Source organism: Monosiga brevicollis, genomic scaffold, assembly GCF_000002865.3.
Source record: "Monosiga brevicollis MX1 MONBRscaffold_26 genomic scaffold, whole genome shotgun sequence".
NCBI lineage: Eukaryota > Choanoflagellata > Craspedida > Salpingoecidae > Monosiga > Monosiga brevicollis.
In genome coordinates this window covers 312,557-329,252 of record NW_001865063.1, presented here as the reverse complement: position 1 = coordinate 329,252, position 16,696 = coordinate 312,557, and the positions used below count along the sequence as shown (strand labels likewise).

Genomic DNA, 16,696 nt, shown 5'->3' with positions numbered 1-16,696 from the left:
CTCAATCTTGTTTTCCCAATGCATTTATTGCCCCAATCCCCACGGCCTTATCCAACCTAATCACGACCGATGGCACCACACAACCCTCCATTAGACCACGGCCTCTGTTGTTGTGGCGGTGGATACTTGGCTCAGGCCCCTCTTGCCGGAGCGCACCACCACCCATCCCCTCCCCCACCTCGATGCCTTTATCAGCGGTGCCGCCAAACAAAACCCCAATCTTGCAACGGCGGTTGCGGACATCCAGAGGACCATCGACAAAGCCCCACCAGAGCTTCCTGCCATGGACTGGGCTGCCTTCCAGGCGACCACCACCCAGGCCCTCGGCGCGCTCGACCAGGCACTGGCAGCGCCCGAAGCGTTGAGCAACCGCTTGGGTCAATTGGACCCCAACACTGACAACCTAGAAACAGTGCTGCAAGAGCTGCACGGTGTCACTGCTGGTTTTGAGCTACAGCCGGTGCTCCTCGAGCTTCAGACCGTGCTGGCAGCGTGCCCCGATCCACCCACCGCGCTGACCATGGCACCCGAAACGCCGCCCGCCAACCTCGGTGCAGCCCTGGACAAAGTCGCCATGCTACGCGACGTGGGAGCCAAGCGCATAGAACTGTTCACCAACGCCAACAACAACCTCGAGCAGCTAGTGCTGAAGCTGATTACTGCTCTGCGTGCTGTGGCAAGAGCGGGAACCACCGACACGGACCATCGAGTGGAGAGACTGGAGCAGTGTGCGCAACGGTTGGATGTGAGTGCACCACCTCCAACCGAGGCATTGCCCGAGGCCTGGGAGGAGCTGTGCCAAGCCCACGAAAAGCTGAGCTTGCCCGAGCAGAACGGCCTGGAGCAGCTGATAACATGGAGAGTTGAGCATGACTATGAGCATCAAGACTGGTATCTGGCGTTTGCGCTTCACGAGGTGCAAGCCCTGTTGCAGCAGTTGCAAGACATGATCGACTGGCAGGCCAAGACGCTGTCCGTGCTGACTTCGTGCGAAGAGTATGCAAGCGGCATCACGCAGAGCAGCGCAGATCAAGTTGGATCCATTCATGAGGAGGTGGCCGAGCTGCAGAAGAACATCCAGACAACCACTTTTTGCATCCTGACCAGAGCGCGCTGGGAGCGCGGCTCCGCACAGTGCTTGGACCCGACCTTCCAGCCAGCCTCATCTTGGAGGCCATGACCGAAGTGGACCGGGCATTGTCGCTTTCCAGCCTGGGCCAGCTTGATCTTCATTACAACCAAAATCACAAGGTGTACAAGGCCCGCGCCGCGCTATCAAATTCTGGGGAACAAGATTTGGCCGTCAAGGAGTATGCATTTGCTCAACAGCACAAAACAAATCAGTGCCGTACGTTTCTGCGTGAGCTCCGCGCCATGCGCCAGCTTGAGCATCCACACATCATTCCGGTCCTTGGCGCGCTTGTGGACGTGCACAGTGGCCACCCAAGCGCCTACTTGGTACAGCCATGGTGTGCACAGGGTGATTTGCAGCAGTGGCTCAGCACGGCACGACACCTGGCCACCTCAACCGTGATAGCAGGACTCATGACGCAGCTGCGCACGGCCCTGTCGTTTATGCACAGCAAGGGCCTGGTGCACCGAGATGTCAAGCTGAGCAATGTCATGTTAGACGGCTTGGAGGATCAGCCCGTTGTGCGGCTGGGTGACTTTGACATTGCCAAGGCCGCCGCCGAAGCCACCATGCTACCATGCACGGCCACTGCATCGTCGGGCACGGCAGGTTATGTGGCACCTGAAGTGGTATTTGGAATGGGTCGTGTGGGTGCGCGCCCGGCACAGGATGCCTTTTCCTTTGGCTGCGTTCTCTACAACACCTACATGTTCCCACAAACGGTGCCACCTGCTCACCCACGGGTTGATGAGGTTGTGGATCGATGCAGCTGGAGCATACGAGCAGGAGAGTCTGACTGCGACTTTCCGCACTTGGCGACTGAGGTGAGCGATAGTGCGATACCTATTGACCCACAACGAAGAACCAACCGCGGCTCTCGTGTGACTGGAACTCACTTTGGCGTCTCTGATGCAGATGTGCGATTCAACGAGCGATTTGTACAAGGAAACGCGAGCCTTGCTTGCAACAGATCCAAAGCAACGGCCAAGCCTTTTCAGCGCCAAGCAGATTTCGCAGCAGCTTGCCATCGCCCAACTTGGGCCAGCCATTGATGTCTTGCGCGACGCTCCCGAGCTCATATCAGAGGTGCGTCGCTTGTGATTGCTTTTTTTTTTTTTTTTTTTTTTTTTTTTTTTTTTTTTTTCCTTTGCTCTTCCAAGAATCGTCTAATTAGAATCTACTGGGTGGCTAGGTGAGTGAGCTACTGAAGCAGCTGAACACCGATGGGCGGGGACCAGCAAATATTGCAGTGCAACGGGTAGAGCGCGTGCACAACCCCGTGCTGTGGGAGCGCTACAGCGCCAAGCGACGGGAGATGTTGCATCACATCAAAAGTCAGAAGCACTATGATCAACTCAAAACGTCCACATTAGATGCGCCCTCGGGATCTCCAGCTCTGCTTCGCGATGCATCCTGTCAAGAGCGCCTGTTGCTCCACGGTATTGCCCCCAGCACAGTGTTGCGCGACAAGATAGTGCGCCTGGGCCTTGACCATCGCTTTGCTGGCAGCAGCGCTGGCCACCGATTTGGTTTAGGTGTTTACTTGGCCGACCATCCCGGCAAGGTATGGCCGCGCTGACTTTTAATTTCGCCTGTTTATCTAAGCGCTCACGGATATGTGCTAAACGATTCCAGAGTCATCAGTACGCCGATGCCGGACCCAACGGTGAACGGATGCTCGTCATCACGCGAGCACTCCTGGGCCATGCCCATGCTCATCCATCACCTCCTTCTGGGGCGCTGGCGCCACCGCTCCAGCCCGATGCACCCAACAACGAGCGGTGCGTCGGACAAAATCGTGCACCTGTTGCATGTTGTCTTTGCCCGCCTCCTGATCTGACTCTTGCGTTTACCGTTAAACTTCTGCAGGTATAACTCAGTTGTCGCGACACCGCCTGGGCAGTTTCATGAGGTGATTATGTTTGAGAATGCCCAAATCTATCCCGAGCTGGTTGTATACTACACGGCCAATTAGGATAGCCTGGACAAGTTGCTAGTTGTTCGCGTCAAGTCCGCTGTTCTCCCACGCATTTGGACACCCCATTGCTTTTGCACACAATCAGCGTCATCTACCATGGGTCTTCCCACAGGAACCCCGATAGCTGATATGTCTTCATCTCCTGTCTAACGTACACACCTTGACGTACTGGGTTGCCCCCCGTTGTTGTTGATGGGGGGGAGGGGTGGGTGGGTGTTGGCACGCATTGCCCGCGTGTGCTTCGTGTACTTTGCAATGTCTTGGCTAGAGACTTCTCTGATAAGCCTGTTCTGTTAATTGCTATTGTTTGTTTGTTGAGACACCTCTGACTGGCACGGGTTGCACTTTCCCTGAGCGTCTCGACAGCCTTTTCGATGGTGCATCTGGTCTGGTCACTGTGAATGCTAGCCGACCGCAGCTGGTTCAATTGACCTCAAGACACCACTGTCCCGAAGGCCGTCTCTCAAACCTCTTTCAAAACGCCTCCTCAACACGACCCGCTTCCTCGCAAAACCCAAAACTGGCCTTTCAAATGCTGTGGAGCCTGACTCTGAATGAACAGCATACCTGAGCGGTGTGTTGGACAGACTCGGCTCTGGCATGTTGTATGTTGGCTCTGAGCCGCGAGTCTCTCTGGCTGGCTTTCGACCTGACCGAACTATCGCGTGCAGATATGATTCGGTCATCGCGGCACCGCGTGGCGAAGTTCACCAGGCGGTCATCAACGACAATGCCCACATTTGGGAATCTGCTTGCATCCTAACTCGGCTGATCGAGTTTTTGCGAATCAACGTCGCGTCGCACATTGTGGATGGGGTTTATATGTCTATTTAGAGCTCTTGGCTATCAGCTGATCCGCGGGTACATGGTTATCACTTTGGATGCGAACTCTCCATGTCCGTCTCTTGATCGCGACTTGTTCTCTCTTTTTTTTTGCCCTGACACACATTTGGGAATCTGCTTGCATCCTAATTCGGCTGATCGAGTTTTTGGTAGTCGCGTATTGTGGATGGGCTGTGCGATGAACTGGTTGATATGTCGATTGGTTCCGAACTTTCCACGTCCGTCTCTTGATCGCGACTTGTTCATTTTATTACTCCCGAGTTGCCCATATTGAATCTAGTCGTCAAGCGACTTCCAAACCTTCTGTCCAAAATTGTGGTGATGGCGAGAATCAATAATTGTTCTTACTGGGAATGCACAGGGCTGATCGTTTTCGCTGCACAACAATGAGCTTTTGGTGGCCACAATCAACAGTTTTGCTTTGGCAGCAACCGTACAGCAGTCAGCAAGCGTTACCGGCAACCCCTTTCCCAGCAGATCGTGACATGCACCAAAAGTCATCGCAAAAAGGAAGCGGAGGTATCCAAGGGGGGTGGCCACCTCATGTCACCATCGCAATTCGACTGGATGAGAGGGGGTTAACCGAGGCGACCGGGCGGCCTCGCGCTTCCCACAAGGGCCTTGGAATGCTCGAGCATATAAACCCCCAATACCACAAAGAAAAAAAAAATTCTCAAGCACAAGGTCCAACTTTGGCCCAAAGCGAAAACAACGATACTCGAAAGAGAAACTTTTTGCTGCCTGTGTGTGTCTTCGTTTCTGTGTGCGCGCGCGAGAACTCTCGCTTTCTGTCTCTGACTCTAAACTCTCGCTCTCTGACTCTGACTCTAAACTCTCGCTCTCTGACTCTGAATGCTCTCCATCGACATGCGTTCTTCTGTCTATCTGCCTTCATTCATCTCGAGAGATCGTCTTCTTTCTGTCTTCTCTCCATTCAACTCGCTCTGTCTCTGACTCTGAATATCTCCATTAACTCCCTCCTCTCCTCTCCATCTCCCCATTCTACCTCTTCTTCTCTCGCTCTCGCTCTCGCTCTGACTCTGGCTCTGACGCTGAGCAATTTCTTGACCGGCTCTCTCCAATCATTCTTTCCAGGTCCAAAAAGGAAAGCGGAGGTATCCAAGGAGGGTGACCACCTCATGTCACCATCGCAATTCGACTGGATGAGAGGGGGTAAACCGAGGCGACCGGGCGGCCTCGCGCTTGCCTAACCATTCCATCGATTACATTCACTTATAAAGACCATTCGAGACACCCAACACACGAAAAAATAAAAAACAAATCAAGCACAAGGTCTTCTACTCATGACCCAACAAAGCACGGCTAAAGAGCCCATGCAAACAGGCCATGCTGATCGCTCGACGGAAGAGGAACCATGGTGTTCAATTGTGGGGAGAGTCCATGCGCTGCGCACTCAAATCCCGAGAGAGGGTCATTTTTGCAGACGGTGCCATTGACGACCCAGGTGGCAGCCAGGGGCGGTGCGATCGAGTTTGGCACGGGCTGCGCGCCGAGCTGCAGGACGTCGATGGTGTATGTCATGGTGTAGTTGCTGGGATAGGTGGTCAGCGCAGGGCTGGTGAGACCGGCCAATACGTGCAGGCTTGTGTTGGGGGTGGGCGCAGCTTCGACGGGTGCGACAGCAAAGACCAAGCGCTCAAGATAACGGCCACGATTGGGGTACTGATTGCTAGTCAGCTGCCAAGTAAGCGACCGGAATGCAGTGGGGCAGGGGTCGGGAGCGCAGAGGCCGGGCACAAGGGGGACAGAATGCGTTGTCACGTTAATGGGCGCAAACAGGGAACGTTGACGTTGGGCCGACACGCTGGCCACTATGAGCGCAGGCGGCAGGCGCAGGACGTCCACCGTGCATCGATAGTCCATGCAGTCATTTAGAGCCTTGCCTCCCCCATGAGAGGGTGTCCAGCCGCGCGTCACTGCGAGGTGGGCACACCAAGGGGCTGCAGCGGCGCTTGCTTGCAGGGAAGCTCGTGGGCAAGGCCCGAGGGTGAGATTAAAGTCTGTGATCCAATCACCGTTGGAATTACAGGGCCCACAAGATGCGTTGCAATGCATGGACAAATTGAAGCCGTTGAGAACATAGTGGGCTGCGCCGGCATCTTGAAGGTCATCTGCGAGCGGCACAATCAGCTGCACGCGGGCACTAGGGGCTTCGGGGTGGCTGGTGTTGAGCCGGTCTGTTCCCTGTGCGCTTACGTTGAGCCGCTGCAAAGCACTTCTGCGCAAAGCAGGCCATGGGCACGTGAGGCATGATACGCACAGTCTGGCAACGTACACGGGGCCGACGACCAGAACCAGCAAGAGCACCAGTAGTGGCGGCATTGGCGTACAGGTTGCCCATGGCTCGATGAAAAAAGGTCGCGGGAAAGGCAAAGTCGCCATTCACTCCCGGCGTAAAAGACATGAGGGCATGCTGGGCCGGAGCGTCCCACCGGCTCCCAAAGGTACCCAGGCGATGAGGCGTCTCAAACGCATCTACAGTCGAAAGCAACACCCTAAGCCTCATGACACTGGTAAGCCTCATGACACTGGTGCGCCTCAAGACCCCATTCGCGTACCTAAAACTCGACGCTGCCAGGCAAAGTCAAGCCCCGCAAAGATCGGCATGGTCTGATTTTCAAGGCCCAACTGATTTGTTTCGGCTGGAACGTCATTGCCAAGGGTGTCATTGATGGCGTTGATAGGCACCATCACCACAACCGTTGCCATCGCCAGCCGCCACAGGAGGGGCCCAGCCCGACATTGCTGAGCGCCCGCGCTTCGCATCCTCCCACGACGTCGTCTGTGCGCAGAGAGGGCTTTTGAAGGTCAATGTTTTCAGCACCCACCACCTCACAAAGCCTGCGCCCGGTGTTGACTTGTCCAACCAAAGCTCGCTTCGCGATGGCAGAGGAGTACCTAGGGAGGAGGAAGAGCAGCCCGCTGCCGGAGCTGTCCGTTGCAGACACGAATCGCTTTTTCAAGCCCGTTTCAGAGGTTGTGAACCCAATCCTGTCGAATCCAGAGACAAGACACTCAGACATGCAAATACCAACGATAAAAGCATGCAGTATCAAGAGATATAGAAAGTTCGTTGGCTCTTCGAAGAGATTACATCCCCTCTATCACCATTGTCAGAGACAATGACAAACACAATTATTTTTCAATTTTTTATTTTTTATTTTATTTTTTCTTGAAGTGTCAGTCAGTGGCGCGTGCGACGTCGCTCTGCTTCTGCTGGTGCCCGAGACCGTGATCGCAGGGCTTCTTCTTGCCCGTGTGCTTGCCGCATCTTTGCCTGCGTGGGGATTGGATAGAGACGTATTGGGTGGGTGAGAGGGTGCGTGCTGGTGGTGGTGGTGGTGAAGGTGTTCTTGTGCGAGCCAGGATGAGTGCGGATCAAGCAGCCGAGGCGGATCGCCGATACTTTGTGACGGAGCGGGGCGTCAAGTTGCACGATGTGCGGTACATGCCCGACACGCCGGTGCCCAGAATGATTGTCTTCATGGTGCATGGCTATGGTCATTATATTGAGTAAGCCTGTGCTCTCTGTGTGTGTGTGTGTGTGTGTGCTGTGATGCTTCCGACTTTGTTCCTCAAGTCTTGGCTGCCACAGCTGCCCGCAGCTGCCGTTGCCAGAGCCTCTGAGGTGGGCAGGGCTCATATTTTGCTCGCTTTCGCGCCCCCCAAATGTCTCTGTGCGACCACCTTTCTTGCGGGCGACAGTGGTGTGATGGAACGCATTGGTGTGGAGAATTTGACATCCCGGGGAGCCATGGTTTGTGGCATCTCACACGCCGGTCATGGCCACAGCGAAGGTCTGATTTGGCGCGCACGCACATGTGTCATGTTTTGGCGACGCGCGAGCTCGAGGAGAAATTAACATCAGTGGTCAGCCCTGGTTGGGCATCTCATCGCCCTTTTGGCCCTTGCCTCCTAGGTCTCCGCGCCTATATCCCAGACTATAAGCAGCTGGTCGCTGAAGTGGGCGAGTATGGCATGTCCATCCATCAAGAATTTCCCGATGTTCCCATGTTCCTTGTTGGTGCGTAATGGTCGTGATTCAACCCCGGGTACTACCGACCAGCACCAGCTCACTCGACACCGCTGTATTATCGCCGCCGGCGTTGTCGTTGTTGTAGGCCAGAGCATGGGGGGTGCATTTACTCTCTTGGCTACGGCGCCCGGACAGCCGTTGCACAAGATTGTCAAGGGCGTGGTCGTGCAATGCCCCATGTGCCGCATCGCCCCTGAAATGTTGCCTCCGGACTGGGTGGTACGTTTCAACCTACTGAGTGTGACCCTTGCCGGTCCATGACGGATGGTTTTGTCCAGCCGACTTCCCGTCGTTTACCTTTTTGACGCTCCGGTTGTTTCCATCTCGGTCTCTCGTTTTTCTCATGGGTGTCCGATGCCTCTACGCTATCATGCGGATCCTATTTGGTATTTGTGGGGCCAGATTGCGTTGGGTGACTACATTGTGTGGATGTTTCCCACGCTGCCCCTGGCTCCCGTGCCCAGCACCAACCACCTTGGCTTTAAGGACCCCAAGGTGCGCTGCCGTTTGCAAAAGGCACCACGCATGTCCGCCAAGTCCATACCATGCCTTGCAACGCCCGACTTTGATCCTGCGCGTCTCCATGCCACGTTCAAGTAGGAGCGAGAGCGTGCTGCAGCCGATCCCATGGTGTACCACGGACGCCCTCGCCTGATGACGGCCTGGCAAATGCGCGATGCCGTTCTCGACGTATGCGCGTTCTCATGTTCTCTGCCTGGACAGGATCTTAAGGGAAAGGGAGGGGGGCGCAGGAACTGCGTGTGTTCGCTGGCATTGATTTTGTTTTTGACATGTCTAGGTCCAATCGCTGCTGGACAAGTACGATCTACCCTTTTTGTGTCAGCATGGCGATGCCGACAAGGTGACATCGGTGCAAGCCAGTCGGGAGCTGCACGAGAAGGCCATTTCCAAGGACAAGGACATAATCATTTATGAAGGGTTTTGGCATGCGTTGCTTGCCGAGCCAGACGGCGGTGCCGAGCGCGTACGTCCCAGAGCAAACACGCTTGCTTGACCAAAGGCGACCCAATGGCGACCCAAATTCTCTCTCTCTCTCTCTCCTTCTCAGTGTTTCTCGCCTCACATCCAGCGACTCACTTCGGGTCTGGTGAACTGCTGTTGGTGTAGGTTCGCGATGACATGATCAGTTGGCTCATGGCGCGCGCTTAAATGAATCAAAGCCCCAAGCCCTGTTCGTTGCTTGCGCGCTCAGAGGCGCGAGACCATGTTTGAAACCAAAGGGCATCATATTCGATCCAAGTTCTTGAGATCGCTGCCTTTCAATTGACGCGCATTGCGTTGGCGATCGCTCCTTCGAATTGACACAGACACTCTTCTTTTATCCTTTCCCCTGTTGAGCAGAGCACATCATCCTCACGCCCGATGAAGATTTCTCCGATTCATAGAACGAGTGTGTGCTGCTGTCTCTCACTCCTTCTCTCTCTCTCCTCCTGCCTATGGAACACCATAGCACCACCCGACGACCGAACCGCCTGACATCTCTCTCATTGCTCGCGCACACACACACACACACTCTCTCTCTCTCTCTCTCTCTCTCTCTCTCTGTCTCTGTCTCTGTCTCTCTCTGTCTCTCTCTGTCTCTGTCTCTCTGTCTCTCTGTCTCTCTGTCTCTCTCTCTCTGTCTCTCTGTCTCTATGTCTCTGTCTCTCTCTGTCTCTCTCTCTCTCTGTCTCTCTGTCTCTGTCTCTCACTGTCCCTCCCTCTCTCTGTCTCTCTGTCTCTCTGTCTCTCTGTCTCTCTGTCTCTCTGTCTCTCTGTCTCTCTGTCTCTGTCTCTCACTGTCCCTCCCTCTCTCTGTCTCTCTGTCTCTCTGTCTCTCTGTCTCTCTGTCTCTCTGTCTCTCTCTCTCTCTCTCTCTCCCTCTGTCTCTCTCTGTCTCTGTCTCTCTCTCTGTCTCTGTCTCTCTCTCTCTCTCAAACTCTCTCTCTCTCTCTCTCTCAAACTCTCTCTCTCAAACTCTCAAACTCTCTCTCTCAAACTCTCTCTCTCAAACTCTCTCTCTCTCTCTCTCTTTCGTTTAAAGTTTACGTGTGTGTGCTTTTTCGTGTTTGCGTGAGTGTGTGTGAGTGTGTGTGTCGGCGACGGAGCCAGAGGTCGTGGTACCGCCGTGTGGGTGCGTGTGGTGTTGAAACGGAAGGATGGAGTGGGTGGCGGCGGCCATGGGCCTGAAGGGCCATCCGCAGGAACGGTCGGTCGAGGCCAAAGCCATTACGGCGGATGATGAGCGAGACGAGTCGGCCTTGTCAGCAGCAACAGGGACGGACACGGCATCGACGGCGCAGCATCGGAGCGAGGGTGCCTCGGTTGCGAGCGTCACAACGGCACTGCAGGGCATGGGGGTGCAGAGCCCCATTCTCACGGCCGAGCAGCCGCAGCCACAAGCCCATCTTCGGTGCGCCACCCGCAGGCCCGCCGTGCAGTCCAAACTGCCCTTGCTCACCCCTCCTTGCTTGCCACTCCTGTGCGCTTGGTAGTCCCGGAGAGCTGCAAAATGACGGTCTCCTCACCATGGACCAACTGCTTCAACACCTCGAGCACTTTAAAGTAGGTCTTGTCCCTCTCGTACCATCCAGGCCGCACTGGGCCACATCATCGCCGCCAGGTTGCCCCCCTCACTTCCGGCCCGATCGATTTGCGTGCATATCAAGACGGCCATCAATACCCCCGATACCATTGCCCGCCTCAAAGCCGCCTATCAAGATCCGCAGCGCGTACGGCCCATGCACTTCTCCTTTTTGCATCCACCATTTGTCGCAATTCTTCTGCGTTATCTCACAAAGCATGCCACTCCCCTGGCCGTGGCGCACTCTTAGGATATCGCTGATGAGGCTGAAAACGTGCGTCGCGACATTTTCCAAGACGATGGAATTGGTGCGTGCATCGTCCCCTTGCTTCAGCCATGCAACAGCCTCTCTTCTTCACCCGAATCGCTCCTTGATTGCTGTACGCGAAATTGCTCCATGATTTGATGCAGATCCCGACTTTGGCATTCGCCAGCTTAAAAAGGCCCGCCGCCGCTTCAAAGACAGCCAGTCGGTCTTACTCGCCTTTCAAGAATCCATGGAGCTGTGCGTACCATCCTCTTTCATCTCTTGCAGTTCCTGTCATGCCCGGCCCCAAGCGCTGACCCTGCCTGCTTGTGCTTGTGCTTGTGCTTGTGCTTGTGCAGTGAATCGCTGGCCCTTGATCGAGCTGAGCTCTCTCCCGAAGAATTTGACAAGCGCATGCAAGTGTATCACAGCATCAAGCAGCAACAAGACCTAGTTTTCGGCATCATGGTTTGTCTCTTGCCAGTCACATCTTCAACCATTGTTTTTATAGACTCCACGGGCGTCACGGGCGTATACTAACTCGCCGTTGTCCGGCAGCCAGAGATCAAAGAAATTCTGGAGGACCCGCAGAAAAGCCAAACCCTAGATGAATGCGTTGCTGAGCATCGCCGCCAAACCCAAGCGGATGAACTGAGCGCAGAGGTGTGCCACACGTCGTCGTCGAAGTGGCTTGCTTCAGGCATGTGTACCTTTCCCCATTTCTGATCCGTCACCACGCTTCTTATGCACAGGACACGTTGGCTCGTGCCATGCGCAAGCTGGCCTTTGCACGCCAGCAGATACAGCAAGCTGGTCTCGATGAACAGGTTCCCACTTCACCCCATTTTGCCCTCCCCTTTCGCCCTGCCCCGTGTCTTCTCACCCACGCCACATGCTCTTTCACCAACAGGCGATCCTCAATCAAGCCATGAATTTGATTCGGGACCCTATTCAGGCAAAACAGTTTTTCCAGCAGGCTCAACAGGACGAAGCCGACGCGCCCAGTCACGGCCATGGCCATGGTCATACATGCGAACACGACCACGCCCATGACCATGACCATGGCCACGGGCACAGCCATGGTCCAGGCGCTGGCATTCGAGCAAATCGGCTCCAAACACACGCCCAACAGCCCATGGCCACTGAGGCACCCATCCCGTCAAGCTCTTCCCTTTTTAGCAGTGACAAGTACAAAGAAACATAATTGCTTTGCCCGATTGCATCATCCCTTCCCATCGTGAAGCCTCGGGTTTCCAGATAGTCGCTGTTGCTATCCACGGCGCGCATTGTTTCAGTCAATTAAAAGTTTTCAAAGTTTCGAATTGATCAGCTACTCCCTACATTTTCACTCTCAATCATGCATCCTCAACAAGATGTTAACTCGATGAAGCTCTCAAGGCGTGCACTGACTGGCCCGATGAGGCCAGCTCCTGTAAAACAAAGGGTTGAAGCCGAGCATGCAGCCGAACCAAACGCAGCGTACGCCATCGCTGCCAGCACCTCCGAAGGATCACCGCATTGCGCTTGAGCCTCAACACGAGGTAAAACTGATGAAGACTGCGCACCTTATCCGCGGGCAGACCCGTACTGGCCCAGCTGCGCATACTCTGCCGCAACCAGCTATCCTCCTCATCGACACGACCCAGGTTCGATGGTAAAGCCCAGGCGGCGGTAGAAGCCGGGAGCTCCCATGTCCCTGGTTCGGCACGAGGCAGAGCGTCTCGGCCAATATCCGCGACTGGTCCATTGTCGCGAAGCGTGACGTGGTCCCATGTGCCTGAAAGTGCAGGCCGGACCTCAGTCTTATCGTCCGAGGCCTGTAGAACAAGTTGCCACCTCTGGCGCCAGTGCAGCCAAGCAAACAAGCACCTTTGTCGATCCTGGTGGGCCAGCCACTGCGTCGCGAGCGCTGCCAGCTGACGGGATTGATCTTGCTGCTTTGCAAATTGACGGCGAAAGCGACGCCATGCTTGCAACTTTTCCAAGCAACGGGCCACCGACAATTCGTGAAAGTATCGGCGCCAGGCTTGCACGCTGTGACCCCGCAGTACGCGATGGCGGTGTTCGATGGCCTCCTGCACGCGCATCAGTTGGCGAGACTGTTGCTTGACCCAAGTATGCAGGGCACGTCGCAAGCACTGCCGTGCAGCAGCTCGATCAGCACTAGCCTTCTGAATGCGATGACGGTGCAACATACGCTGCCATCGTCGCCATGCTGTCCCACAAGTAAGCTGATGCTGCACGAGCGCCAAGCGCTGTTCATGATACCGCCACTGGCACATCAGGGTCGTCAGCGCATGCCGGCTTAGCCAAGCAGCCCGGGTCTGGGTTGCCAGTTGAGCATCGTGATGGTGGCGCTGGCTTGTCGTACGCCACACCAGCCTCCAGCGTTGCCAGGCGTGCATGTACACCATCTTATTTTGCTGGTGAAGAGCCAACTGGGCTTGGTAAAGAAAGTGGCGCAGCAAGTGGCGCCAATGCTGCAAGTGCCGCCGCGCCCGGCGCTGTTCCACAAGTCGAAGCCCAGGTCGCGCGCGCGCGTTGAAACGCCAACATTTCAAAGCCCGTGCCCTCAGACACCTCGTCTGCCTTGCTTGCATTAGACCAAGCCTTGTGGCATCGTGCTGTTGTCGGCGGAGGTGGACATGTCGCCATCGCAACCAAGTGTGGCGGATCAAGTGATGCATTCGTTGATGTTGAGCAGCGTGAACGTGAGCAAGTTGCTGGGCGCGAAGCCGCTTGAGATTGCAGTGCCATCTGGTAAAAGTCGAGTGGAGGATGAACATCTCCATCTGCAGCCTTGCCCGCTCATTGTTCTGACGATTGGAGCGCCAAGCACTTTGCCAACGCAACCAAGCGCGATGCTGCCGCCAGTGGTCAGCGTACGCGCGATCACGCAAAGCATCGTGCCACGCCCGCCACGCCCGCTGCGCCAACGCCATTCTGGCAGCCTGCTGAGCGCTTGCTGCAGACTCCACCTGCGCCTGCACAGCATAGGCCCATTGTCGCCAGGCCCAATGCATGAGGGCGTAGGCGCGTCGTCGTGTGGCATATCTCAGCCAGTGTTGCTGAATCCAGCAGCGCCAAGCCCGTCTCTGAACCAAGTGTGCTTCGAGGACCAGGGCATGATCATGGGCGCGGGCTGAAGAAGCCTGGCGGTGGTGCCAGCGAGCGCGCCACAGTGACCAGGCGGCACCGGTGAGGAGCTGGCGTCGCTGAAGTTGCACCCCACGGGCCTGCCAAGCGGAATACCATGCATGCCAAGCTCGATGGAGCAAGCGATAATATTTGATGCGCTGCTGCTGGCGACCACGCGTGACGGTCCGCCAGCGACGAAGCGTGTCGTGCAAGTGCCAAGTGAGAGCGTGTCGGGCGTCCAAACGCTGCTGATAAATGTGGCGCCAGTAGCGCCAAACCTTTTGTTGCCGCCTGTGGTAGTCGTGGTGGCGAGCGGCGCGGTTCAGGGCCATCCAAGAGCGCCACCATTGCCAGCTGTGCGCAAGACGCCCACGAGCACGATAGTCCTGTAGCTGCGCCGATTGCTGCAGGAGGTGGCACCGCCAGGCTAGCATGTGATGCAGGGCTGTACGCAGGCAGTGCTGCTGTCGCTGCACGCGCACGTGTGATTCCAGCAGAAGCAGCTGTTGTCGGCGATTGTGAACTAGCCGCCAGCGCTGCCAAGACCACGCGAGCCCTTGGTGCACCCGCAGGTGTTCAGCTTCTTGAAGCTGGTGTTGACGTTGACGAGACTTGAGCAGCTGTTGGCGCCAGGTGTGCCAGGTGCGGCGCAGAGCTGCATGAGCATGAATGGGGGCAGGCGTGGTCACAACATGGCGAGCAGCCGCCTGCGCCGTCAGGGCCTGCAAGCGGAGTCGCTCTAGCAGAAGAAGCTCCTTGAAAAGGCGCCAGCGAATGGGGCGAGCTTTCAACTGCACGGCTTGAACCCAGGAGCGCCAGGCTTGGCGGCGACGGCGGCGGCGCAGCACGTGTGCCGTCCAGCGTTGTGCCACCCAACGTGCCAGGGCATTGGCTCGGTCCATGCGAGCATGGAGCCCTTGGCGCTCGTGCCAGGCCCGGCGCCAACGTGACCAGGCTGCAATACAAAGACCTTGCTCATGTCGATGATGCACGGCGTGATAGAGGCGAGCGAGCTGCGTGACAGCTGACCAGGCTTGCAAGCTGCGGTGCAAGAGGCCTTGCGAATGCATTTGCTTTGCACGAGCTCGAAGGGGCTCGATACGAGCTGTGTGGTACATGGTTAGCGCGCGCCAGCGGTGCCAGGGACGCTGAAGATTCCAAACTCGGGCGCGGCTTTGGCGTTGGCAATGGTGGTCGAGGAGAGCGCGCCAATGAGCCCAGCAAATCGCGCGCCGCTGACGCGGGTGCGTGTGACCGTGCCATAATATAGCCTGGGCAAGTGTGTGCTGATGGTGGATGAGACGGTGGTACCACGCAAACCAGGCGCGGTGCAAGAGCCGGTGGGAGTACTGCTGAGCCGCACGGTCCAAGGCACAGCGGCGAGCCCAACGACGGTACCAGCGCCGAAGGCGATTTCGAGCCCATTGGTGATGGGCTTGCCGCTCGCGCTCAAGGGCAGCCAACCAAGCGTGGGACCAGCGATGAAGGGCTTGGGTTTGACTCCGGGCATCGCTCCAGCGCTGGGACTCAACGGTGCGGGCGTGGGCAGCAGCAGAAAAGCGCCTCCACTTGGTGAGAGTCTGGTGGAGTGTACGTCGATGGAGCTGGCAGCGAGCGCGCCGGAGATCTGCTGTGGCTTTGCGCCATTGGTCCCAGTGGCAGCGAAGCAGGTGGTGGCGGCAGAGGGCATCAGCAGGAAAGGTTTTACGGAAAAAGGCAGCCTTCCATTGAGCCCAAGCCGCGTCGATGGATTGAAACACGGCAAACCGATTGGCTTGTGCTATGGCAAGGGCATGACGGGCGAGGGCTTCAGCGTGGAAGCGGCGCCAGCGGCGCAGGCAGAGCTTGAGCCAAAGGATTTGACTCGTCACGGGTTGATCTGCAGGGATTTCAAGAGCCACAACGGGATGTAAACGCACGGCAGCGGCAAGGGCGGACCAGAGGTGTTTAGTGTCACAGGAAAGTGGTGTGATCAGGTTGATGCGGTCAGTAGCGGGCCTTGCATTGAGGCTGTGCAGTAGATGATCCACATGCAAACGCCATTGGGTGTCGCTCGCGCTGGCCCAGACTGGGTCAGACCTCGTGTCCGGGAAATGGGCAAGTGCCGCGTGGTTCTGGCCTTGCAGCTCGGCGAGGGCGTTGGAAGCTTCCCCCCTAGGCCTGAATCTCGGCCTGTCTGGGGCCTCGAGTTCAGCGGCAACAGCTCGGTCGAGCCCAAGATCGGCCAAAAGGGCGTCCCGAGCCCGGGCTGCCTCGTCGCCACGACTCATTTTCACCCAGCAAGCAACGAGCAGAATGAGGCGTGCTCACGCCGGCGCACACCGCCGCACACCCGCACACATGGCCCCGGCGATGCGTCTGGTGTCAGCGCCAAGCTCGGCTCAAAATCACGACTGTGCTGCACGAAAAAAAAAAAAAAAAAATGAAAAAAAAAAAATGGGCGAACAGTACGGAAAAGGATCTAAAAGTATTTTACATCGTTATTGCCTGCAACTCCAAGCCGCCAAGCTTGAAAATCCTTTCGAAAATACTTTTTGCCACGATTCAGACAGAAGTAATTTAATGCCCAACCACAACAGTAAACCGCTTTCAACCATGCAGGTATTTAGTAAAATACTAAAATGCTCAGCTAGATCAGCTCCAACTGGTACGTGGTGGTCCACACATACGTATGCCCACTTTACTTCCCAAATGTAANTCATAAAGTGCACCTTTGT

The 16,696-nt window shown here is 56.3% G+C and overlaps 4 protein-coding genes across 4 annotated transcripts; 2 read left to right on the top strand and 2 right to left on the bottom strand.

Annotated features, from left to right (window-relative positions):
• Positions 1–283: 283 nt before the first annotated feature.
• MONBRDRAFT_11098 (uncharacterized protein) lies at positions 284–3,944 on the top strand (the record flags this gene model as incomplete). Its single annotated transcript, XM_001748906.1, has 6 exons — positions 284–1,054; positions 1,108–1,956; positions 2,048–2,218; positions 2,325–2,696; positions 2,768–2,913; positions 3,782–3,944. 6 exons carry the CDS (start codon positions 284–286, stop codon positions 3,942–3,944), a joined length of 2,472 nt encoding a protein of 823 aa, XP_001748958.1.
• A 1,332-nt stretch (positions 3,945–5,276) lies between these two features.
• On the bottom strand, positions 5,277–6,296 carry MONBRDRAFT_11097 (uncharacterized protein; the record flags this gene model as incomplete). Its single annotated transcript, XM_001748838.1, has 1 exon — positions 5,277–6,296. One exon carries the CDS (start codon positions 6,294–6,296, stop codon positions 5,277–5,279), a length of 1,020 nt encoding a protein of 339 aa, XP_001748890.1.
• A 1,045-nt stretch (positions 6,297–7,341) lies between these two features.
• On the top strand, positions 7,342–12,180 carry MONBRDRAFT_33890 (uncharacterized protein; the record flags this gene model as incomplete). Its single annotated transcript, XM_001748905.1, has 17 exons — positions 7,342–7,487; positions 7,680–7,771; positions 7,894–7,998; positions 8,096–8,229; positions 8,413–8,505; positions 8,611–8,700; positions 8,810–8,995; positions 9,482–10,083; positions 10,169–10,423; positions 10,506–10,575; positions 10,680–10,742; positions 10,845–10,902; positions 11,006–11,099; positions 11,201–11,309; positions 11,400–11,504; positions 11,594–11,668; positions 11,752–12,180. 17 exons carry the CDS (start codon positions 7,342–7,344, stop codon positions 12,043–12,045), a joined length of 2,571 nt encoding a protein of 856 aa, XP_001748957.1. The 3' UTR covers positions 12,046–12,180.
• A 37-nt stretch (positions 12,181–12,217) lies between these two features.
• On the bottom strand, positions 12,218–16,249 carry MONBRDRAFT_11095 (uncharacterized protein; the record flags this gene model as incomplete). The annotated part of the gene is made up of 1 exon (XM_001748837.1): positions 12,218–16,249. One exon carries the CDS (start codon positions 16,247–16,249, stop codon positions 12,218–12,220), a length of 4,032 nt encoding a protein of 1,343 aa, XP_001748889.1.
• Between the last annotated feature and the right edge of the window lie 447 nt (positions 16,250–16,696).